The sequence below is a fragment of the Pyxicephalus adspersus genome, chromosome Z (assembly GCF_032062135.1).
Source record: "Pyxicephalus adspersus chromosome Z, UCB_Pads_2.0, whole genome shotgun sequence".
NCBI classification, from domain to species: Eukaryota; Metazoa; Chordata; class Amphibia; order Anura; family Pyxicephalidae; genus Pyxicephalus; species Pyxicephalus adspersus.
In genome coordinates, this window is record NC_092871.1 from 25,293,437 (window position 1) to 25,319,589 (window position 26,153).

The 26,153-nt window shown below is 36.5% G+C and overlaps 1 protein-coding gene across 1 annotated transcript in view; it reads left to right on the forward strand.

Annotated features, from left to right (window-relative positions):
* WDR44 (WD repeat domain 44) overlaps window positions 1-25,411 on the forward strand; it is a 55,928-nt gene extending 30,517 nt beyond the window's left edge. Inside the window, exons 7-20 of the mRNA XM_072431486.1 lie at window positions 159-295; window positions 5,944-6,027; window positions 6,820-6,926; window positions 7,348-7,499; window positions 7,594-7,732; window positions 9,140-9,204; window positions 10,557-10,673; window positions 12,634-12,756; window positions 15,011-15,202; window positions 16,017-16,118; window positions 16,215-16,330; window positions 18,706-18,833; window positions 19,497-19,631; window positions 21,236-25,411. Of these exons, the coding sequence (XP_072287587.1) occupies window positions 159-295; window positions 5,944-6,027; window positions 6,820-6,926; window positions 7,348-7,499; window positions 7,594-7,732; window positions 9,140-9,204; window positions 10,557-10,673; window positions 12,634-12,756; window positions 15,011-15,202; window positions 16,017-16,118; window positions 16,215-16,330; window positions 18,706-18,833; window positions 19,497-19,631; window positions 21,236-21,330 (1,692 nt within the window). The 3' untranslated portion in view covers window positions 21,331-25,411. The remainder of the gene's footprint in view (window positions 1-158; window positions 296-5,943; window positions 6,028-6,819; window positions 6,927-7,347; window positions 7,500-7,593; window positions 7,733-9,139; window positions 9,205-10,556; window positions 10,674-12,633; window positions 12,757-15,010; window positions 15,203-16,016; window positions 16,119-16,214; window positions 16,331-18,705; window positions 18,834-19,496; window positions 19,632-21,235) is intronic.
* Window positions 25,412-26,153: the final 742 nt, after the last annotated feature.

Genomic DNA, 26,153 nt, shown 5'->3' on the forward strand with positions numbered 1-26,153 from the left:
CATGAAAAACAGTGTAACGCTTTTGGTACAGAAATCTAGACATCAGTGTAACGCCCAGGTGGTTAAACAAGCCCTTAGCTGTGTGTAGCTGGACTACAATTATTATGGCTTTGTCTCATTCTGAATTTAAATGACTAATCTTGACTTGTTATTTTTAGGAGATTTTGGCCAGCGTAATGATAAAAAACTTGGACACTGGAGAGGAAATCCCATTGAGTTTGGCAGAGGAAAAACTTCCAACCGGCATTAATCCATTAACATTGCACATCATGAGAAGAACAAAGGAGTATGTCAGGTAAGAACCAGATGCATTTTTAAAGGGGAGCTAGTGAAGAACTATTCAACAGTTCCCCTATGTCTCCCCAAAACTGCATTAACTTCATGCCATAACTGATTAAATTAGTTTAGGGTAGTGTTGGGTAGATCACATTAATTTCTACTGCTGGAAAGATTTATTATGGTAATTTTAGTATATGTGGTACAACTGTGTTATTTTTACCAGGGGCAGCCATATTTCTTACCTACATGTAGGCTTTACGTAATGCTTAGGTTTGTTACTGAAGACGTGCTTCGCTGTTTATCACACCTCGGTACATGACTGCCTGTATGATGGAATACAGCGGATATAAAATGGCCACAGTGCTCATAGTAGCAGGATAATGTGTAATGGAAGCTCACATGAGGCAGTTCTTGTTTCTAGCAGACAATCACACATCCAACTCATAATCTGTTTTTTGTAGTGCAGACATGCTCTGCTTAATTGTTTGAAACTTCATTTAATTGATGAGTGCCTTTTAACTGTTGTAACAGTATCTATAAAGCATTAGATTTCAAAGCCACAAAAGACTATAATTCCTGGCAGACTCCATCTAGAAAAATAAGACTAAAGTTGCATCTAAAGTGCTTTACTTTGAGGATCTTCTTGTCCACTTAGTTGGCATATCTTCAGTTAGTACAATTTGTGCCATTTACTGAAACGTGGCTTGGCTACAAAACCACAAATTCTAGCACAACTATAGAGATGTTTTATTGGTACTAAAAGCATGTGATCTGCATTGTCTCAAAAACGGCTACTTATTCTCCCGCAGGAGCTGTGGAATTACTAAAGCACTGTGTGCAATATAGGAATAGTATCAATTGTACAAATTGGTGTACATTGTAATCTTTTTATATTTGCTTGAAATTGACACCAATTGCTATAAAAGGGGACTCTAAGTCACCCCTACTTACTACCTTTCTGAATAGTAATGTGAAAGTGATTTTATATCAGAGAATCAGAAGCAATGGGAACATCTCCTGTTTTAGTGTTTGGGAAAAGATTCCAAGGTAGGTAAGAATATAGTTGGAAATAATGATGGGTTAAATATTTGTTAAATATTACTACAGGATTATACTTGCTGGGTATACTGGACCTAAAGGAATGGCTATAAATATTTTAATGTTTTACTGGCTAGAGGAGGCAACATCTTCATATTTGCTGTACCCATTCTATTTTGGTATTTTGGGAAACATCTGTTGACCAGTTTTGTAGAGTAGAAGCTGCAAAAGCATTTGTTTTACACTATACCAGTATTGGGAAACACTGTAGCTGACAAAAACAGTACACTACACTCACTGGCCACTTTATTAGGTACAAGGGCTTTTTAACACAAATACCTTTTTAGCAAATCAAATGGCAGCAAAACAATTCACTTAGGTATGTAAAAAATGTAAGGACAAACTGCTGAAGTTCAAACAGAGCATCAGGCTGGAATCTTTACTGATGATCTGCTAGTATTTTTATGCTTAAGGTCAGAAGGGAATCGCCAGACATGTTTTGTAGATTGAAAGGCAACTATAAGTCTTAAACCTCTCATTACAACGAAGGCATGCAGAAGTGCATGTTTAGTCACAAAACTTGTTCAACCCTGAAGCAAATATGCTACAGCAAGTTACAACACTGCATACCCTTCTTGTCAGCTAAAATCAGGCATCTGAGGCTACAATTCCCTCTAGCTCACCCAAACTGACCAAGGGAAGATTAAAATAAATGTTGCCTGGTATAGGGATTCTTGAATTCTTCTGCAACATTCAGATGGTAGGGACAGAATCTGATCTGTCATCCACAACATGAAAGTACTTTGTAATAATGGTTCAGGGGGAATATTTTCTTGGCACACTTTGGGTTTCCTTTTACCACTGAGGATAGTTTAATGCCACAGCCTGTTCGTTATTGTTGCTGACCATATCCATATCTTTATGATCAGTGTACCTATATCCTGATGACGACTTACAGAAGTATAATGTGCCATATTACAAAGCTCAAATCATCTCAAAAAAGTTCACTGTACTCAAATGGCCTACACAGCTACCAGATCTCATTCCAATAGAGTACCCTTGGGATGTGGCGAAATGGGAAATTCACATTATGGATTTACTATTGACAAATCTACAGCAACTGCATGATGCTTTTATGTCAATATGGATCAAAACCCCTGAGTAATGTTCCCAGCACATTGTTAAATCTCTGTTGGTTCCGAAAGCAAATGGGGTCCAACCTTGTACTAGCAAGTTGTACCTAGCTGGTGAGTCTATATAGGCTGGTAATCAAGTGGACAGATTTACAGTTAAGTCCATAAATATTTGGACAGAGACAACTTTTTTCTAATTTTGGTTCTGTACATTACTACAATTAATTTTAAATAAAACAATCGACTTTCAGCTTTAATTAGGTGGGTTGAACAAAAAAATTGCATAAAAATGTGAGGAATTAAAGCCTTTTTTTTTTAACACAATCACTTCATTTCAGTAGCTCAAAAGTAATTGGACAAATTAAAAAGCTAAAAGTAAAATGTTTCATTTCTAATACTTGGTTGAAAACCCTTTGCTGGCAATGACAGCCTGTAGTCTTGAACTCATGGACATCACCAGATGCTGGGTTTCCTCCTTTTTAATGCTCTGCCAGATCTTTACTGCACCGGCTTTCAGTTGCTGTTTGTTTGTGGGTCTATCTGTCGGAAGTTTATTCTTCAACAAGTGAAATGCATGCTTAATTGGGTTCAGATCAGGTGACTGACTTGGCCATTCAAGAATATTCCACTTCTTTGCTTTAGTAAACACCTGGGTTGCTTTGGCTGTATGTTTTGGGTCATTGTCCATCTGTAGTATGAAACGCCTCCCAATCAATGTGACTGCATTTAGCTGGATTTGAGCAGACTGTATGTCTCTGAACACCTCAGAATTCATTCGGATGCTTCTGTCCTGTGTCACATGGATAAACACTAGTGTCCCAGTGCCACTGGCAGCCATGCACGCCCAAGCCATCACACTGCCTCCGCCATGTTTTACAGGTGATGTGGTATGGTTTGGATCATGAGCTGTTCCACGCCTTCTCAATACTTTTTTCTTGCCATCATTCTGGTAAAGGTTGATCTTGTTTTCATCTGTCCATAGAATGTTTTTCCAGAACTGTGCTGGCTTTTTTAGATGTTTTTGAGCAAAGTCCAATCTAGCCTTTCTATTCTTGAGGCTTATGAGTGCCTTGCACCTTGCAGTGCACCCTCTGTATTTACTTTCATGCAGTCTTCTCTTTATGGTAGACTTGGATATAGATACGCCTACCTCCTGCAGAGTGTTGTTCACTTGGTTGGCTGTTGTGAAGGGGTTTCTCTTCACCATGGAAATAATTCTGCGACCATTCACCACTGTTGTCTTCTGTGGATGTCCAGGTCTTTTGGCGTTGCTGAATTCACCAGTGCTTTGTTTCTTTCTCAGGATGTACCAAACTGTAGATTTTGCCACTCATAATATTGTAGCAATTTCTCAGATGGGTTTTTTCTGTTTTTTGCAGCTTAAGGATGGCTTGTTTCACCTGCATGGAGAGCTCCTTTGACCGCATGTTATCTGTTCACAACAAAATCTTCCACATACAAGCCTTTGAATCAATTGTCCAATTACTTTTGAGCCCTTGAAATAAAGTGATTTTGTAAAAAAAAAAAAAAAAAAAGCTTTAGTTTACTACATTTTTAAGCAATCTTTTTGTTCAGCCCACTGAATTAAAGCTTAAAGTCTGCAGTTCAACTGCATCTGAGTTGTTTTATTTAAAATTGGTAATGTACAGAACCAAAATTAGAAAAAAGTTGTCTCTGTCCAAATATTTATGGACCTAACTGTATGTTCAAGTAGTTAGGTATTTCCTTGTACCTGGTCACTAATCTAATTGCAAGAAGGGGTAAAATTGATTTAATAACTTGTTACTGCATTGGAACATCTTTAGGTAAGCCTTTCTATCCCAACAGCCAGATATTTTCAGGGTGATTTTCTTTTTCCAAAATGTGATTGTTCTTGTTATTCTTTGTCATTTTTCTTTTTATGTGCTTTATATGACATAATTAGGTTTGTGCTAATGTCATCACTGGAGTTTTGTAATTTAATTTATCTGTTGAGTGGCTTCCTTTATGTGTTAATACAAATCTAATACAATGTTCTGCAGGATAATATGTCGGGAGTCTTATTTAATATGTTGATCTTATTTTAGGTTTTCATTAAAAGTAAAATACCTAAAACTTTGAACAAAACAATCATTTTGATACATTCTTTCCCAACCCTCCCTTTTCTGTTCCTCACCATGTCTGTTTTACTATTGTGCGCCCTTTCACTTTTCTGTTGCTCTCAGTGGAAGATCATGTTTTCTAACAGATTTTTAAGCTCTAAAGTGGTCTTAAAAAAATATATCCGAACACAATCCCTCACAATCCACAATCCAATGCTCAAGCAGCCATATGACAACATTGGTGTATCTTGGCTACAATGCACTTGATTTATCAAAGCTCCCCAAGTCTGGTGAAGATAGAAGAACCTGGGTTATTCAGCAAACCTTGAATGCATCTGGTCCAAGATTAAAAACATTCGCCAAGTAGCAAATTATTTTAATTAATTTCAGTTTTGTAGGATTACTCAGGTTCACTCATGATAGTGTATCTTCTCCAGTCTGGGGGTGCTTTAAAAAATCTGACCTAATGAGCCTGATTTATTAAATCTCTCAGAGGCTGGAGAGGATGGCACTTTCATCAATTAAGTTGGGTGATCCAGCAAACCTACAATGGTTTTCTTTAAAATTGTGTGTTATTTGCTAGCAAATGTTTTGAATCCTGGACCAGATCCATTCCAGGTTTGCTGGATCACCCAAACTTTACACTTTACTTAAGTGCATTTGGTTTGCACCATAGATCAGTTTTAGGCACTTAGGTCAGTTCCATCTGAATTCATTTACAGGTACTTCTGACCTGCAGTTGGACTCCTAAGTTGCATCAAACTACTTTTGCATTTTTATTTACTTTGTATAGAGTGACAACAAAAAAAGCTCACTTAAGCACTAACAGATATGCTGATATGCCATGAATTCATTCCTTGCTCTCATGGAGGATTGCAGTTTGTCCTGTACTGATGACTTTTTAGGGCCTGTTGGAAGGCTTTTGCATTCAGCTGTTTCAAGTTTGCATTTTCATAGTCTGTGGGAATACAACACCTGTATGAATTAGGTCAGATTGTGGTCAACTACAGGTCAAAAGCGCCTGCTGGTAATTTCATAATGACTCCATTTAAAACTGATTCCATCAACATAAGGCTAAATCATGTTGATGTAGTCTGTTACTGTGGTCATTAAGTTAGCCAGGACAGATATTATTACATTTGCAAATTTTAAAGCATAATCATGCAAACATATATTGTTGATTGTGGCTGTATCTGTATATCAAAGTGATATAGCTTAATTGTGTATAGTTCTCATTTAAGCCAATATTAAAGGAAAACTGCCCCAGAATTGTTCTAGCCAGGGGTAGATACAAAGCTGCAAGTTTTTTTAATAATACTATTTGGTTAGAACTGTCAGCAGCAAAATTATCTTTGTGTGTGTGTGTCTAATATCAGTGTAATGGATTTTCCCTCATTTTCTGTCTACTATAGTAATGATGCTGCACAATCTGATGATGAAGAGAAGATGCAACCTCATCAAACGGATACAGATGGAGGAAAATTGAAGCAGAAAACGTAATTGATTTTCAAGTTATTGCCTCTTGCTTCTATGTTTTTTTTGTTTTTTTTAATTTGACAAAACTTGCATTCATTTCATTCATTCACAGGAAAACATTTTTTTATAGATATTAGGGCTCTATTACCAAACATTGTTAAAATGCCTTAAGCCTGCCTTTCTATGGCTTCTAGATTATCCTATACTTTTTAGGCACCACAGGGTGCCTTCACATAGGCACTGTTGGTTGCCTTCACATAGGCACTGTTGGTTGCCTTCACATAGGCACTGTTGGTTGCCTTCACATAGGCAGTAAGGCATGCTAACCTATATTCATGCTAGCTATACTCCTGATTTTGGATGTCACTTGCTGCTATAAGGATGTAGATTTTTAGGAAAGCCACTCATGATCATCTTTGAAGATATTTCTCTTTATAATTTATAAATATTCTTGAAGATATTATATTATAAAGGTCACATAATTACATCTTTATTGATGATTCCTTTGTTTACATTTTGTCTGTGATAAAACTAAATATATATTTCCATTTGGCCTTTTTTATACAAGTGATCCACTATATACCCTATTACTATTATTAATTTTAAATTAATCTGTGGCCAAACACTTTGGAGTTTTTGATAGCGATTTGGACAGAGTTGGTTAAGATTAGACCATGTTTTATTACCATCTGTAGCAATTGATCCCCCATTTGTGTCTTTAACCATTTCAACCAAACAGAAAGTGATGATATATTCAGTTGTTTAGTTTGTCTGCATTGGTAATGGACTTACATTTGACTTTTTGCTTCAAGGACACAACTGAAGAAATTTTTAGGAAAGAAAGTGAAAAGAGCAAAACATCTGGCAGAAGAATATGGGGAGCGGGCTGTAAATAAAGTGAAAAGTGTCAGAGATGAGGGTCAGTAAATCCACATGCATTTCCTACTAGACAGATATCCTTAAATGTTGTTAATTCTTTTAATGTCCTCTGTTGTAACATTGTTTTATGCTCTGTTCAGTGCATATAATGCTAAATACTGAACCATTTAGGTCAGTGTTGTTTTAGGTGTAGGCAATGTACTGTAAATTGTTATCAAATTTTAGATTTATAAACTTAAAATAGATTGTTTAATTTATCTGCTCTGTTCTAATGTGTATCCTAACCTAAATGCCGACCTCTAGTCCTGCACAGTTGTACAAGCTACTCTCTGGTACTCAAACTGCTTACTTTGATTTTTTCTACACATTGGAAGAGTTTCACACTGTGCAGTAGCAACTGCAACATGTCACAGAGCCCTCCTTATTTGTGCATTACATTGTTCATCTTTTTGTCCTCACAGTTTTTCACACAGACCCTGATGACCAGTCATCAAGTGATGATGAAGGAATGCCCTACACCAGACCTGTGAAATTTAAAGCTGCTCATGGTTTCAAGGGTCCTTATGACTTTGAGCAAATCAAAGTGGTTCAGGATCTCAGTGGAGAACATATGGTAAGTTTTTTTTTTTTTTTTTTTTTAATCATTAAGACTAACTTTAAATTGTGTATACCATAATCTTCTAATATTCTTTAAAAATGTATTTCAGGGAGCGGTCTGGACCATGAAATTTTCTCACTGTGGCCGACTGCTTGCTTCAGCTGGACAGGACAATATTGTCAGAATTTGGGTTCTTAAAAATGCTTTTGATTATTTCAATAACATGAGGATCAAGTACAACACAGAAGGCAAGACTTTTGTAAATTATCTAGTTTTCTGTTGGATGAGAAAACACATTCTGCTTTTAGAAGACTGAAAAATCTTCTGGGGTGCCAATAATGAAGGAAAATTTCCTGTTTCTCTTATCCTTTTTCTGGAAAACCAGTATCTTTACTAAGTTTCTATTACCTTAATAATCACACAGATCCTAAATAACAAGATATTTATTAACAGAGAAAAGAATTACCAAAGTAATCAATAATTATCCCGAATAAGCTAAATAAGGCTCACATAGACAAAGTAAAATGATACATTATGCAAAGAGTCCGTCCTCTGTACCCCTCACCTTAGCTCGAGAGAAAGAGGGAGTAAGAGTAGGAGAGGTCTAAGAGGCATAGGATGTATATAGGAGGATAAGCCAAAGAGATATAAGAGAATAAGAGAGCGATTTGTGGCTGTTGTCGCTTCTTATACATCTCTAGGACCCCTGGCAACACCCATGCATCCACCCCTTAATTGGGTGTCCTCCCACTTCTGGAAATACACTGCTCACAGGTGCCCGCTGATATTCTCCAATAGGTGTCAGTGTTGCATTAGGGGCAAGTCCTCTGCAAGCTCCTTTGGGGGTCATCGGATAGCAGGTATGTTTTATATACCAGGCAGGATGATTGGAGAAGTCTTTGAATTAGATGCTTCCATGCACAACCCCCATACCTCACACCTGTTATGATGTGATCTTCCTGCTCAAGGAGGTGTTATCTTTCCTTCCAGTTCCTTTGGATCCAAACCCCAGATGGAGTCATCCTGCTAGATTTGTCTGCATTGACATTTCAAAGGCAACCCCCATTAAGGCTCGCCAACAGTCATATTGAACCCATCATTTAAGCCCACATTATGCAGTTTGGAAAAAATGTTCCTATAATATTAGGATGTGAGTTTTGCCACAAAGGCATGAAAGAATGATTTGTATGGCTCTGTCCAGTGTTCTGTAATGACCCATTACATATAGACTGCAAGTGAATGCATACATAAATGATAAAAGATTCCAAGGTGTTGGACCAACTAATCCAAAGTTTCAAAACCACAGTACAAGCTATATACGGTTTGAAAAGCAAGACTTATCTTGGTATATGTTAGGTTTGTTCAGTCATTTAGTATTAAAATACACCTGAAAGTGACTGTAACTTTAACAAAAACACACACATGTAAACAAATGAATGGTGGCTGTTTCTTACTGTATTTGTATGCATATTATTTGGGATGAATATGTGCTTTGTTCCTTTAGGCCGCTAAATTATCCTTTTTTTATAGGGCTAAAATATCTATCTAAAAAGATCTAAAAGATTCTGGTAGCTATTTAGAAGTAAATGGTCATACATTTAATTGCTTGAACAATATCCAATTATTTTAATTTGTTTTATTTTTTCTAATTTCAGGGCGAGTATCTCCCTCACCATCTCAAGAAAGTCTTAATTCTTCCAAATCTGATACAGATGGTGGGGTATGTATCTCCAGGAAAACTTGTTACACTACATTGCTACAAAGCTGTACTTTAATGACTTTAGTAAAGGAAGATGTGGTTTTAATAGGGGATATAGACCTGTGATGAAATAAGTGCACCACATTGAAGCTTTTGCTTTTTTTCAACATATTTTGAGTAGACAAACATTGGTTATTGGGCAGGGTCGTCTTCTCCTCTTCCTGTGTCATTGCTTGTACTTGTCAGGTTTGGCATATGCAACCTCTATTTTTTACAACACTGCATAATATGTTGGTGCTTTATAAATATAGGTTAATAATTAAAGAAAAAATATATCCTAAGGTGCACAAGTTAAGGTTATTGTTGTACTTTAACAAATGACACCTAAATCCACATGGTTTAGTAATTTTTTGATCTAAATAATTGAAAATAGGGATTTGTTACATTTAATAACACATGAAATTAGAATTGGATGTTCCAAATTGGATGTTAATAAGAGAAACCTACTTGAGAGCTATCAGGTATCAAAATAGCTATCAAAAATGAACATAAAGTCAGAGACTAGGCCTTCTGGAACAATGTTTTAGGGACTACTGCTGGTTATGTGTGCACAGTAACTGTAGACATGTTTGGCACAAACCAAAGGCAGCATTTTAGAACCTCATACCAACTGAAAGCATGTTGATGCCTGCAGCTGTACCATTCTACAGTGAATATGCTGCTTCATAAGATGGGCTCTCCTTGCGGTTCATTTTGTGCCCATTCACTTTCCATTCCAGTGCTTTGTTTTATTTGAAGTAACTGGCCTCATTGCAGCATATGTAGCAAAACTCCCCAGATATTTTACACATTACAATTACCAAAACTGCAAAACAACCTTTCTATTTTATGTTTTGTTGTACTAGTCTAGCTGAAAGTTAAAGCCTAACTCTGAAAGTAGCAATACAAAATTAAAATGGGTCACTTTTGTGACCGAGTCTGCTGGTGGTTGCTGATCTTGGGACTTGTGGATGTTTATTTGGGAGGCTTTTAAAATTTATAAATAAGTGGGTTGGCAACAGGGTCTCTTTAAAAAGCCCATTGGCAGTTTTCAAATGTTTAGGTTTTTTTTTTTCTTTTCGTAAATTAACAGAGCAAATTCATCATACTGTCTGCAATGGCAATTTTGTGTTGCCCATAGCAGTCTCTGTTCCTTTCTTCCATGTTGTGTTGGGAAGATAGATGTATTGGTAGCAACAAAAAAAAAAATTGCAAACCGAGACACTTTGATAAATGGGGTCCAGTGAATTTCTCTCTTGTATACTGTCCTGCATCAGTATACTTTCAACAAGTGCAGATTTTTTTGTCTTTATTTATTGCCTTGGATTTTGCAGGCCTACAGTGGAGCAGATGATATGGACCCAGATGATAAAAATGCACCTTTTCGTCAGGTGCCTTTCTGTAAATACAAAGGACACACAGCTGACCTTCTCGACTTGTCCTGGTCTAAAGTAAGTTTATACAGTATGATACAGCAATGGTGACTCTTTAAACAAATGTGACTTGTATAAACTTATTTAGTAAAGAATGCGACTCGTATAAACTTATTTAGTAAAGAATGCAAATGAGCATATTCTCCCATGGAAAGCATAGAAACCTAACCTACAGATAGGTTACTGTATTTATGCTTTTGCACTTTTATTAAGTAACTCTATTAGTTCCCTCTAATGTGGCCCATTAAAAAGACTTCAGAATGTTGGCTTTAAAAAATCTATTATCTATTCCAAACATCTGCTGCATTATACAATTCTGAGACACAAGAGGCTAATAAGATGCCAAGTAATGTATGTTGTCCAAGTTAATAAAAGTTTTTGTTTAGCATTTTATACTTCTTGCTTAGTATGTGGCACTTTGAAACATGATAGTCAGGCAGATTTAGAAAGCTTCTTCAATTGCTATTTGAAGTACTAATTAAAGTAATAAGGAGGATGGCCACTCTGGCATTTGTTAGTGCTGGAGGCCAGATGGCTGGTAGTTTCCTTCCTAATTCTCTGTGCTGTAAAACTGCTGGCACCTTTGTAGACACTTTGGCTGCGCAGAATCCATCACTACACATCTGTGCATGTAAAACCTTACCTGCAAAGATACTGGTAATTCTTTTTTTTTTTTACTATTTTTTCTGCGGAGTGGTTTCATATTCACTTCTAGGTGCTTATCACAGTTGATGGCTTTTATCATCAAGTTGGGTTGCATTGGATATTTTTGATATGTTACTGTCCTTTACTTTTAAACTTATGGACAACATTATTGTAATACACTTTTACTGATGAAGAAATATGCTATTATTCATGTGTTTTGTTTTGGGGTTTTTTTGTTTTTGTCTTTTTTTTTTTTTATTCTTTATCACCAGGATTTTTATTACTAATATTTGCCCTTTTATATCTCTAGAACTCTTTGACACCATAATTCTTGGTTTTGCTTTTTATTTTTATTTCTGGAATTTTGCTTTGCCTGATGCACCAGAAAGCATGTCTGTCACTTACTGTCAGAGTCCAAAAATATCAAAGCCGGTTATTTAATCACATTGAGGAGTTTTATCAGTTAGACAGACAGAAAATGCAAGCACAAAAATAGCTTATTAGTCTCTGAGAGATTAAGCCAGTCAATGATGCAACTCTTTCTCTAAAAAATAAAAAATTTTGGGCACCTTAAAGAAGCAATTCTGATGTTGATAAATGTGCCAAAGACATTTACCGTTGAGTAATTTGAGCTGTCCATTGTCAGCATGTCCACGAATATTTAATGGGTGAAGTGCTGCATGTGAATGTACCTGATACTAAAAACCTATTCTATCCCATCTATTATTGTGACATCTGAACTGATTGTTCCACCCACTTATTTATATTCATCTAGGCATTAGATTGTTAGCCTCTGTGTGCAGAATCCTTTTTTTGTTTGTATGTTGTCTATATAGCCAACTGAGCAGCACTATAATAGAACAGTAAATACATTTGGAAGCTTCTCATTAACCTGCAGAGAACAACTTTTAGTGGAGCTGTGTAATAGAAGCTTACCTCATATAACCTCCCCTAATTTTCAAGGACCACATTCTCATCTGAATTCTCTGTTCTGGAAGAAAAGATCAGCTGTAATTCAGCTGAACACGTTATATTAAGTATTGAAGAGTACAGTATTTAATCAATACACTGACAGAATAAAACAAGGCTACAATCATTATTTTTGTCTGTACCATATTTAACAGTCTTTCTTTTTTGCCCAAAAAGTAATTTTTGATGCTTAATTATAGTGAACAGTCCAAATGCTCTGGTTAAATAGCAGTTATGCCTTAGCCTGGCCTTTACTGTTAATTATTCCTTTGCAGTACATAATCAGAAAGTTGATTAGACAGTGTTCCTGTTGAAGAAAGCACATGTTGTATGACCATGATCTTGGATATTCTTTTCTCCCCAGAATTATTTCTTACTATCATCATCGATGGACAAGACTGTTCGCCTATGGCACATATCCAGAAGGGAGTGTCTTTGTTGCTTCCAACATATAGATTTTGTTACTGCAATAGCCTTCCATCCGAGGGTAAGCTAACTTCCTTCGTCAATGCATGCTAAACTTATGTTTTGAAAAAAATAGATGCAACTAGTTTAACCTCCGAGGGATGGTAAGCACTAGTAAGGCTCAGTTACCGTACTAATGGGGAAGGTCGGGGAGAGATGTTCTCATCAGTGTTCTGCTGTTTCTTCATTCTTCAGCCACAGAGTGCACCAAGCTGTCCAAACTCTTCTTTTGAATCTCAGCGAAGAGGAATTTAGTCACCAACCTGGCTGTGCTTATTTGGAGACTTGATAGTTAGAAATACAAATTCTTTGGCCAGTAGGCAAATTTAATCGCAATGCAGGGTCTGATATTTTTTTTATTTGTTTTATTCTAATTTGTTATTTTTTAATTAAATTAATAGGGTGTGTTAAAAAAAAAAATCCAGAATACAAGCTTTTATTCTTAAAGCAAAACTATTTTGTTTTCTATCATTTAGGTCTACACAGACTGCTTTAGGCACATCTTAATACCCATTCCACTTTTAAATGAATTTAAAGATATTTTAACTAGCCTAAAAACCCTAATGCTTTTTGTAAGTTTGTAAGCGTTCCTAGGCGTTTAAAATGCTTTTAAACGCCTGCAAACTCTTCTGTTTTCAATTGAAGCAATTAAAAATGCTTGCAAATGCCTCCGTTGATTTCAAAAGAAGCATTTACAAGCAGGTAAACATTTTAAAACGCATAAAGAAGCTTTCTTTTTAACATTCAAAAAGTGCTGCCTACAAACACCATATTTATAAGTGTTTTATTCACATGCAACACAGGTGATTCAAAGAAGCATGATAGCCAGGCTTTTCCCTCTGGAAAAAAAGTTAGACGATTAAAGTAACCTTTTTTGTTGATTAAAAAGAGCGGTCAATAAGAAGTGAATTTAGCACAGGATTCAAACTCCTGATGAAGTTCTTGGTCCTCAGTCAAGGATGAAGGTGTTTGCTCATCTCCAGGGTTAATTCCTTTTGAACTTTTGAAGTTCAATTTGTTGTGTAATTAAATCCAGAAAAAGATTCTGTTTTATTCCTTGGGGAGTTTTATGATGCAGCACTTCTCTCCATCTCTCAGTCGGGTAAATGTGGAGCTTAGTCATGATCTGGGACTGTCAAGATTAAATTGTATAAATTCAATGTGCGTCAGTAGGTTGTGCTCAATAACTGTACGCAGGAAAAACCTCCCGCTGTCCTTTAAGAGCTTCTTTATATAACCCTCTTTACCACAATGCTTCAGCTTGTTTTTGAAAAACTAATCTTTTTATTATAAAACATTGATTTAATTGCTGTGAAATATGGTTTTGTTGTTGTTTGTGTGTATAACATCAGGTTTATAACACTTGAATGCATAGTGGCTGTCTAGACTCAGCTGGAGCTCATTTTATTAGTATCTATAAAAGAGTTGGTAATTGCTCAGGAAATGATTCTCCTGTTTTGTTGCATCAGGGGAGTGCTGTTTCATTGTTGTGAAAGTGCAGTTTCCATCATTGATGGATTACTAATGAAGGCAAATTACCTCTTCAAAGTCACTGGCTCACAATTCCTATGCCTGCTTTATATAGCCAGTCTGTGAGCTGGTTGGCCATATATGTGTGCACAATATTTAAGAGACAACATCCCTTACAGAGAATAAATCAAAACAATTGATCCCAGAGATGGCCTTTATTCACTTTGTTCCTTACTGTGTTTACCTTCGCATACTTTGTATTGACTTATAGGGGATAGAGGTGGTACTAGATCCCGTGCCTTAAAGCTGGTCACTAAAGCAGACCTGTATAACACTAACCTTTTTTTATCTGGCCCCCTTGGCACATAAATGACACCACAAAAAACTCAACACTTGGCATCCTCTGTGGCGTCATGTTTTTTCAGTGGGTATGACAATGGTGAGGTGGAACCTCTGAATGGCTCTATTATCCGATGACCTTCTGCAGCTGTGTTACGTTTATCAGCAGCCAGAACTCTCCTGGAGATTAAGATTGAATTTATTTATAAGTGGGTTCCATGCAAAATAGATTTATTCATTCTTCCACCTATACTTTTTTTTAGTTTTGGTGTTGCAATCTATTTCTTACGTTTGTCTTTCTAAAGCATAGCACGTTTTTACTGGATAATCTGCCTACTCAAAAAGTGTTGTATGCAAAGTGTGCTCTGTCTATTGAACACAATTAGGATGCTGAGCTGCATCTTCAAACCTTGACTTTTATTAACTGCAGTGTCCAATTGGTTGTAAATTGTATTTCTTTTCTGTAGGATGATCGATACTTCTTGAGTGGTTCCTTGGATGGCAAACTCCGACTCTGGAACATTCCTGACAAAAAAGTTGCCTTGTGGAATGAAATTGATGGGCAGACGAAGCTCATTACTGCTGCAAACTTCTGTCAGAATGGCAAGCACGCTGTTATTGGCACATATGATGGTCGCTGCATCTTTTATGATACAGAGGTAAAGCTCCAGCTGTCTTAACAGCTTTCCAATCTGATTAGGGCTCTGGGCTGATGAACATTTCCATTGTTTTACTAATACTTTTTACTATTAAAAAAATTACTTTTCTTATTTAAAGCAAATATATTACAAGATGTTTGCCATGCCCTGACATGCTGCCATCCCTTTTTGAAAAGCACTTTAAAAAAAAAGCAACATGCGTCAACAGATGCGTCAACAAATGTTTTTTTTTTGAGTCACTGTATATATGCCGATCAGCCAAAACATTTAAACCTTCCTAAAATTGTGTAGCCCCCCCCCCACCCCCCCCCACCCCCCGTGCCACCAAATCAGTTCTCTCCCATGAAATAACTCCTCAAGACTTCGCAAAGTGTCATGTGGTATATAGCACCAAGACATTAGTACCAGATCCTTTAAATCATACTGCCTCCACCAGCCTGCCTTCTTCCCATAGCGCATCCTGCTACAATCTCTTCCCTTGCATTTTTGGTGGCGATGCAGCTGTTCCTTCACAGGAGGAACAAAACAACTTTTCTGCAATGCAAAGGCCACCATGTGAAAACCCTTGCACAGATTGATTCACTAACACTCCCATACAGTTGAATAGAAGTAGTTGTAGGTGTGTTTGAGCATGTCTGGTAGAGGCCTAAATGTTTGGCCATGGGTGTATGTAAACTGACAAATAGCACATTTCTGCACATGGGTCATAGTGCATTAAAATAAGTCATAAGTGCAGAAGTGTGAATAAGCTCTTACAATTCTGTATATTTATAGTGGGGCTTTGTCATTCACCAGATTTATTTTCTTTATTCAGCATTTAAAATACCACACGCAAATCCATGTTCGTTCCACTAGAGGCCGAAATCGGGTCGGAAGAAAAATCACTGGAATAGAGCCATTGCCTGGAGAAAATAAGGTGACCTTTAAATGCTTACCATTCACCAGCTCCTGCTTAGAACACACATTCCTAAGATTTTTGACTTGATGGTTTTTGTTTTTTTGATTATTACAGATCTTGGTGACTTCTAATGATTCAAGAATTAGGCTATATGATCTGAGAGACCTGTCTTTATCAATGAAGTACAAGGGTTGTGTGAACAGCAGCAGTCAGATAAAGGCAAGCTTCAGGTAAAGCCCCCTTCTCAAACTTTGAAATGTTATCAAAATATTGGAGTTCATGAACTGGTTTAACCACCTGAGCGTTACACTGATGTCTAGATTTCTGTACCAAAAGCGTTACAGGTTTTCATGAAATTTTTTTTTTAAATTGTAGACCTGTAACTTACAGAAATATGTCCAAATAGGGGTCTAGTAGATATAATGAATATAAAAAATGTTTGAAACACACAATCATGTAAAAAAAAAAAAAATTACTTTTAATAAAATTAAAGGAAAAACACAAAAATCAGCTTAAACAAGAATACATAAATAAATGAAAAATACTGAAAATGCGATAATTGGGTATACTGTATAGCAATATATTTTTCTAAAACACCTCCCTAGTGTCCGTCACATACCTATAGACAAAACCACATAAATATATTTTCTATTATTTTGGATTGGATTGGATACAGGACTTTGTATTCAATCCAATACAAAATGAGAACAAAATTCAAACTCTCATTATGTATTGGATTGAATACAAACTCCTGTATCCAATCCAATTCAAAATACATACTTTGTATTTATTTTGAATTATTTTGTATTGGATTGGATACAGGAGTTTGTATTCAATCCAATACAAAATGAATGATTGAGTTTGAATTTGAATTTCCCGCACACGCGCCGACGTCATCACGCACGCACAAGAAGCCGGTCGGCTTTTTTTTTTCCTCTGCCGGCCGACTTCTTGTGTTAGAAGCACCCGACGCTGGACGGAGAACGACGTGGGACGATCAGCGGGACCAGGTAAGAAGCCGGAACACAAGTACAGGGTTATCGACAATTCCAAATATTTTTTGCACGAAAAAGTACAGGGTTAGCGGTTGGGAGGTTAAGATAAAGAAGAAGGGTGACACAAGATTTCCAGCAGATATATATGGTGTGTTCCTGACTGCAGTGTGCTTCTCCTGCACTGGAGATTTGTACTGTCTAGCATGAGTGTCTTGTTCTCAAAAAAGGCTAAACAGAATTACAATATATTTTGTGTCTACTGAGGTACACTTGGGTCATCTAAGACTAAAGACATTTAGGCTGTTCATTTAGCAGAGTGAATTTTTCAGAATTGTGGATCTGGACACAGATCCAGGCTAAAGGGTACCTTTGTCAGGAGAAGCTTCAGAATCTCCTTTCAGGTTCAAACATTCAATCCAGAAACCAACCACTCTGCTTCTATATGGGGTTTGGGGCCAATTGTGTCCTTTTCTAAGGCATTTCCCTGCCTTATTTTTTTTCCTGCTATCTCAGTGCCGTGTACAAGCCCTTATACACTTGATAGATGAGTTGATTTGCATACCACTGGAGGAACCTTGACTGAATGGATATGTAACTAACCATAAAGTAAAAAAATTTAGCAACAATCCGGAAGTTTATTTTTAAAAAAGCATTTGTCCTATGATGGCAGACACACAATGGCTCTGCCTGCTGGCAGTTGCACCATGCTTCTGTCAGAACATCTGGATCTACTGATTTGCCATCCTGCCTCTCTCTCGGTCACTGCCTTTAAAGGTATGGCTTTTGAAGCCTGGGTTCTATGGGACAGAAGTCTGTGATTCCTATGATGAAGCTAGGATGTCCACTTCCTACAAGGTCTTCTATCACATGTAGGAAATGTACTTGTGAGTCCATGGGCTCCTTGGATAAAAAAAAAAAATATGCAATTGTTTATGTTTTGTCAATTGACCTATTTCAATTCGTAGTGGGTTTCAGCTTTGGGATACTTACATTTGGACCCTTTATTGTGACAGAAATGAGTGATTTCCTCTTCTCCTTCAAAGTTATTACTTTTTAAACATTAGGTAGCCATGCTTAATTTTCTTAATTTTCTCAAATAACTCTTTTCTTTGTGTTGCCTTTCTGATCTTGACCACTTTTTCATGTTTTGTTAGGCAACATGAGACAGTAGTGCACCAGGTATCCCAAATGTGAACAGTAAACACACTGAGTTGATTGTCAAAAAAAAAAAAAATCACAGTGCAAATCACATGACATTTTTTAAAAATGAATATAGTGCTTTTTTGCTGCTTGAACAGAAACAAATCCTGATTATATTTTAGGTATGAATTAAAAGATACAATCTTGAGTAAGAAATTATGATCAAAACAAATAATGCATTGCGGAGTAGATTTTCTCACGTAATCAATCAATAAGTTACTTAACTTTTACACATGTAGCTTTCCCTAAAGCAGAACCATTTGGATACTCCATATTAACAGAGCAGTGGTTGCACATAATTCAGTGCTCCCCACTAAGTAATTTTCTGCAAGGGCATGGCTTTCTCTCCTGTATTGCTTTGATACTCACAATGTTCAATCCAGTTATTTTTTTTTTGTTTTTTCTTACAGCCATGATTATACATATATTGTTAGTGGTTCTGAAGACAAATATGTGTATATTTGGAGTACGTATCATGACCTAAGCAAGTTTACTTCTGTAAGAAGAGACCGCAATGACTTCTGGGAGGGTATAAAAGGTATGGTAGCTGACGCTCTAATATGTAGTGGGAATTCTGCATATTTAGTGGACCAGTTCTATCAAAATCGGTACTATAAGGGAGATGCTTTGAATTGTCTGTATGTTTTTTTTATTCCAATAGATTTTTAATAAACTTTTCAAGTGAATGATTATATAGGATAGTGTATCTACATTTAAAACCGAGAATTGCATAGCCTTGGATTGGAGAAATACAGATCAGTTGAATTCTGTGTAAGCAGTGTAATTCTTCCTTTATAATGTGTCAAAGTACTTGTACGCATAAACTAGTTAAAAGGGCATAAAAAGGGAGTTGTTTAAGGTTAAGTGTTAATTGACTATTTTAGGGTTTCTACAACTCTTTATTTTTAATGTTATCCTTTCTTCTATTAGAAGAAAGTCCTATAGTTATTTCGAGTTTTCTATTCTATATTTAGTCTTTTTTTATAATTATGCTGGGATTTAATCTCCCTGTGTAGAGTACACTAGATATCCATTGAGGAGAATTTCTTGCATTCTACTTTGTGAGCAATGTAAGGTGAATGGGCAAACATATTTTTACTGTAGTTAGTTATGTAAACATCTGATTACAACATTTTGCACATCACCATTACTTTTTTCACTGTTTTATGTAATAATCAAAATCTATAATCTCTCTCTCCAGCACATAATGCAGTTGTCACATCAGCAATCTTTGCCCCTAACCCTGGCTTGATGGTGCCACCAGATACATCATCTGAGAGGCAAGACATTGACCACAAGGGGGAACAAGGCGAATCCGTAGATCACATACCTTCTGGTTGGTATTGGTTTTGTAATTTTTGTTTTTCTTGTGCATTCTCTAAAATCCTAATTTATTTCTCCTAATATTCAGATTAAATTTCCTGGTTGTCCTGCCTTCTGCTATATTAACCTTGTCACTGAAAACTGACAAATTACTTAGTGAACACGCTACGCAAGAATCATTACATATCTACTAGTGTCTGAAAATTCACTTCTAAAAGGTTTATTTTTAAATAAAACTTTTATGTAATTGCTTAAAAACAGATTTATTAGGCTTTAGTCTTCAGTAAGTTGCTATGTGAATATGCTCAGTTCTCCCACACATGCTCCAATGTGTGTGAGGCTGCACTTGTCTCAGAGGTGGAGGAATTGCAACCAATGGAACACAGAGACTTTGAATGTTGGAGGCGTATGCTGGAAACTATGATTTTTTACTAGTAGGAGGGCCAAGCATTCAAGATAAAAACCAGCCAAAATATTCAATGTTAAGCAACTACCTTGTGTCCATTTTAAAATACAGTGATATGCTTGATTGTAGTGTATAAATATAAGTTAATGTGTATTTGGTGTTTGGTTTGTTTTATTGGTAGCCGCCTTAGACCCTGTACTGGAAATCAAAATCCAGTTTTCATTCACCTATAACTTTTGTATTGGAGATATAATTTAAACAAACAAAGATTTCCAGTCTCCGCCCCGCCTGCCAGAAAATCTCTACTCCCACACAATAGGCCTGATTTATTAAAGCCCGCGGAGGCTAGAGAGCATACACTTTCATCAATAAAGCTGGGTTGATCCAGCAAACCTGGAAAAGATCTAGTTTAGGATTGAAAACATTTGCTAGCAAATAGCTAATGACTTTGAGAAACAAAATCCAGTCCAGGTTAGCTGGATCACCCAGTTTCACTGATGAAAGTGTAGGCCCAATATCTGCTCTGCCCCATTTCGACCAATTCCTGGCGAGCTGCTCCACTGAAGTCTACACAGTGAGAATTCATGCTTTGCTGTCTCTTCTGTCCACTCCCTCGCTTCTAAATCACCAGCACCTCAATGAAAGGTTGCAATTTACACACTCACCACTAATGACACCCTAGGTACTTGCTTAGGTGCCTGGAAGCTACCCTCCTTTTTTGTAAGATCAATCTAAGGTTAGACTACCTATTATGGCTTGAGATAATAGGAGGCCCCCACCATAAAGCATTAAATTTATCAGATAAATTATATATGTAACAGAAGATTGTGTGTCCATTACAGGTAGTGAACAGGCTTTACAGTTGCTGATTTAGGGTGTTGCTTAGGTACAATTAACTTATTTAACTTTATATAACTAATATAACTTAACTTATTTACTAAATATTCAGTATGAAATAGCTGAGGTCTACTTTATTATTTGATCTCTTCGTAGGACTTGCATGATTTTTGAATTTTTTTTTTAAACTTGCTTAAAGTAAAAACTTAATTGGAAATATATATTGCAGTTTAATAAGCCTTTAAATGGAAAATAAAAGGTTCCATTCACACTTGACATGAATGTATTACCAAATATTCACAGGCGTGAATAGGCCTGTAATATTTTCTTTTCCATTGGACAAATCCAATTTTGATAAATTGTTGCTTTTGCAGGTGCTTTGAAGTCTGACCACACAGAAGTGCTGTTGTCTGCGGATTTCACAGGCGCCATCAAAGTGTTTATTAACAAGAAAAAGAACATGTCTTAAGTACTTTGGAGATGGAGGAAAGCTACATTAATAGCCACCAGTTTGAATGACAGAAGGTCTCACACATTACTGCAGCAGCTGTCTCTTCACTTGAGGACATCCCAACAGCAATCCTGGATTTAAACAATGATCCATTTCCTACAGTAATATTGTGACTAGAACTTTGTGCTGCTGAGAAATCCCCCCAATTTTCCAATGACCACATTTCTGCTATTTTTTTAAACTGCATATTAAATTAAGGCTTAATCATACAGAATACAAAGCTTAGTTGAATTCAAGGCTGCTTTTATTTTTAGTCTAATTCATGGGGTGCCACTTTTCAGACATAATAATAGGATATTGAAATTCATAGAAAGCAAAAATTGCATTGTTAGTTTGGTTCCAGCTGCCATTCTGTAGTGCCTCTGATGAAGTAAAAATCCTGCACCTGGCTGCTATTATCTTCTTCATCTGGTTTTATCATTCATTTTTCTTATAAGTGGTTTGCTGAGCTATGTTACTGATTTGACCCCTATGGAGGATGGTCAGTTCTAAAACCGCTTTTTCCAAAGTTTTACCAAAAAATTACTTAAGTCACTTTGTTTTTGTTTTGACACATTTTAAAATGTGTGGAGCTCCTGGCAGCTATTTGATGATTCCACCACTTGGTGTCCACCTGGAATTCATATTTTTTTTGAGTAAACTGACCTTGGCAATAAAAAAAAATGTTTAGCATTGTTAATATTTTTATATATATTTATAATTATATCCAGGGTGCACGAGATAAAATTGTTGTCTTTTCAGGTTCATATCAACAGTCTTAAAGAGGGATTGTTTAGGGCAAACAAAATTTTGCTTGAAGCTCTAGCATCTAAACAAACATCCTTCGATGTCACTCAGTGATTTGCCATGTTGGATCACTGAATGACCGAAGACTAATAACCGCTTTGCTTTCCTATAGGAAAACAAACAGTGCTGGTATTTCCTACTATCACTAGAAATATCGCCAAAGAGCAGACAATGATGATCTGTAGATAACTTTAGAGATACAGCTTGTAAAACTGCCTGCAGTGCCATCTTCTGACGTATTTATTACACAAAATAACTGTCCTGGAATCGGCTTATCACACTGTGTAGATCGTTGGATGTAAGCAGTTTTTCTTTCAAAACCTTTTAAGCTGCAATACAGACTTGTTGCATTGTACAGCAATGAATCCACAAATCCATATGTTGATTAGTTACAGCGTACAGTGAACATGCCATAGACACAAGAACTTCAGGTAACCAAATGCAGAGCAGGAACAGTTTGACTTAAGCTCTACTTACGTTAACACCATTTGCTAACTGGGACTTTTTTTTTTTTTTTTTATAGGAAATGCTGGTCAGTTTTCATTTTGTTCTGTTTAAATCCATAGGCTGATGTTAATATGATTTGCTAGTTCTGTTCATTTATCTGTATCTTTGTTGGCATACATGCCCCACTTATGTAGGTTGGGCCTGCTTGCACCACAGTGGAATATACAATAATTAAAGTTGCAAGGGTTTAGCAATAAGCATTGTTATGCCATTACACAAGCCTGTAGCTTGTTAATCAGCACCTGACCACACTTTAGAAAGCAAAGGCAAGACATATTTGCAGCACTGCTTCTGTTGCTGAAATTCTACCACTATGTTCTGCAGTTCTGATGGAGGAAGGGGGAGACACAAATTAAGGGGTGTCATAGAAAGAACATTTTTTTTGAGTCTTGTGTAATGGAACTTTGGAATTTGGAACTTGTTAACCTGTCATATGGGAACGATTAGTTGTATTTTAAGGCCACATAAGATAACTTTGGGTTGATGGGCCACTACTTTATACCCCTTTTAAAATGCAAACCACGTCTTCCTTAAAAAAAAAAAGGAAGGCATGGTTTGCATTTTAAAAGGTGGCTGCTATATAAGAATCATTCTATCACAATGGCCAGGAAATTTTTACATGTGGGATTCCTGTGGGAAAAATATAAATAGTTATCCTTGGCATAGAGAGGAGCTAAAGCTTCTATCTTTAGAATCTATTAGAACAGTTAGATATGGCTGATGTGAGCCAGAAGAGTGAACAAAGAAAAGGCAGTCTATATATAACCAGTTATAGGTAAGAACAATGAATGCTAAGAATGATCGCCATGACTGTCTGCATTTATAGTCTGTACAGGCTTACTGTAGACCCTGTTTTAGCATAGTTACCTTTGCAATATATATTTTTACCATTTTATATGTGACCAGTCTACACAAGATGATGGTTTCCCAATCTGGACATTATTCCAGATCCTATGTCTGTGGCTTCCCCTTTGATAACAGTCATACAGTACAGTATCTCCTACAAAATGGCCTTTGTATCAATATGTGTTTCTCATAGTTCTAATTCCCTAAAGTCTAAGTCTTTGTTATTATGCTGATGATTGTCAAGACAATGTTCAATCCTTAATGAATGGGGCAGGATAAAAGTATATACTGGTGGGAGGAAGCGGCTATTGTCTTATCATATTAGCTAGAGACTGCATTGGCAAGAATTGATCTGCATACACACATCTGATGATTCTCCTCCGATTATCGCTTCAGGGCTTGTATTGGACGAGAATCTTATATGTGTACAACAGCCGTCCAACATCATTCATGAATCGCATGGTGCTGCGTGCTTGTTTTTCCCCTCCCCTCTCTATTGAGCAGGACGGTGCTGTATGTACCGTGCTGGTTCATGCATCTTTCAGTCTTTTGTCATTGGAAGATCATGAAAGATCCTTTCCAACAACAAAAGTCTAACCTGTACATAGCCTTAGCCACTGGAATTTATGCAAAATGTCCCTCTAGAGACTCCATCAATCTAATACAGAAGAATCTCAATCTATTATAGATAATACCAGTGAGTGTGAACAATAGCAACAACAGGTAGCCAGACCTGGGCACCCTGCTACATAGTTCTGTGCAGCCAATTATTCAAGATATGAAGAAGCTAGTGTGTTATTTACTTTATTAACATCTACACAAACCTGAAATATCTGGTTTGTGCATAATGACTCTTTAAAATGGAAAACTGAAAATAAATGTAGACAGGTATATGGCCAGTGCTCTTTAAAATGCAGGCCAAGCCTGTTCTTTTCTCTTCACAGTGGCATCTAGACTGAACCGACTGTCTCCTACATTCTAAATCTTATTCCAGTCATGTCCTTTTTAAGCAGAAATTTGAATTCATCCTATAAATTCTGAACTTTTGAGGTAATATGTGGACACTTTATATTTCAAATTTTCTGTTGTTATTGCCTACTGTTATAACTAAATAAAAATGTTTATATTGGGTCAATATATTGTATACAAAGAAATCAATCTGCAGACTTGGAATACTAGCTGCCATTGCTATGTCTTTCTTTCTGTTGTGAAATTTTGGTTGATTTGTATCACTTGTTTTGCACACTAGGGCACAATATCTCTGTGTATACAGTAGAGAGAATCTCATTCCTTTATTCATTATTCATCAGGGGAAAGTAAAGGGTTTTTGCACCCTGTGTCTGTACAGTTCTCAGCAGGTTACAGCCCTTGTCTCAGCAGTTAGTCGCAGGTTCTGCCTAAATGATCATTTCCATGGTGACATGGACAGGCTCCCCTGGCACCTTACAGATCCATTGGTAACTGTATCAGATGCCTAATGGTTGAAAGGGGCTAATCAAAAAAAGAATTAAAATTAGGTCATTTGCATTGTAAGAGACTTTTCTTACTTGCGTAAAGTGACAACTAGCTGTACACTAGAGACGTCCATATCTGGGTGGAGAAGCCCTTTACTTTATTTTTCTTTTAGGGGATCTTTTTCTTTTCTGCTCTAGTGTTTTTTTGTGTTTCCTCCCCCTGTGTAAAAAACAAAAAAAATAAATTAAAAAAACTTGTTTACATTTTTTAACTATTGTAGTAAAAGTGGAGGCTTTTTTTCTGTTTAGATATTCTGGTTAATGAAATGTATGTAAATATTATCACCAAATACCAATGAAATGACATTCTGCTTCTTCTGGAAATGTTGTTGATGGTTAACGGTGTAACTAAAGAAAAAAATCTTATTAAAAGCTTATCACAGAAAGAGTGGACTGTAGCTTTTGTATATTTAGTGTATGTGTGCCTAGATGACATGACATCAGCCAAGGTTTAAAATGTGACAAATATTATAATTCTTCAATCCATTTTGCTGAAGTGGTAATGGAAGTACAGCAGGATTATTTTTGCAGTGTTTTTTTTTTTTTTTATGGGGAGATGATCAGATGTTTGAAATAAAAACAGGTTCATATTCGCCAATATGTATTGCTGTGTCATTGGGATTTTGGCCAACAATTTATCTTAATGTGAATTTGAAAAGTGTGTACACAAATGGCTACTTCTTCCTGTTACTCTATTGTCTGGTGTTTACCCTCTTAAGTGTTAACTCTCCCATTTAAAGTGTGCCCTGCAAGCATACCATGTCCACATTTATAAAGAGATTAACAGGTTCTGATGCAGTTGCAATCCCCTTGGTATGCCGAATACTTAGTTCATTGCTGATTGAGCACCGGCCATATCTATGAAGGACAAAGTGACCTCAAATGTCTTCTAGCGGCTGGGCTGGCAGAGCTTGAAGTGTTTAGGACGGTGCCTCCTCAGAATAATCTTCTGCAAGTTGTTTAGGAAGGTGTGCCTTGGTGGAGAATGCAGGAAGCACCCAAGAGTATAAGATCTCCACAACTGATCCTGTTGTGTCAAATACCTGTTCCTACCTGTTTCTACTGTCCGCTCATACATTCTGTATTGATAATATTGAAGCCAGTAAGCAAGAGGATGTAATTGAAAAA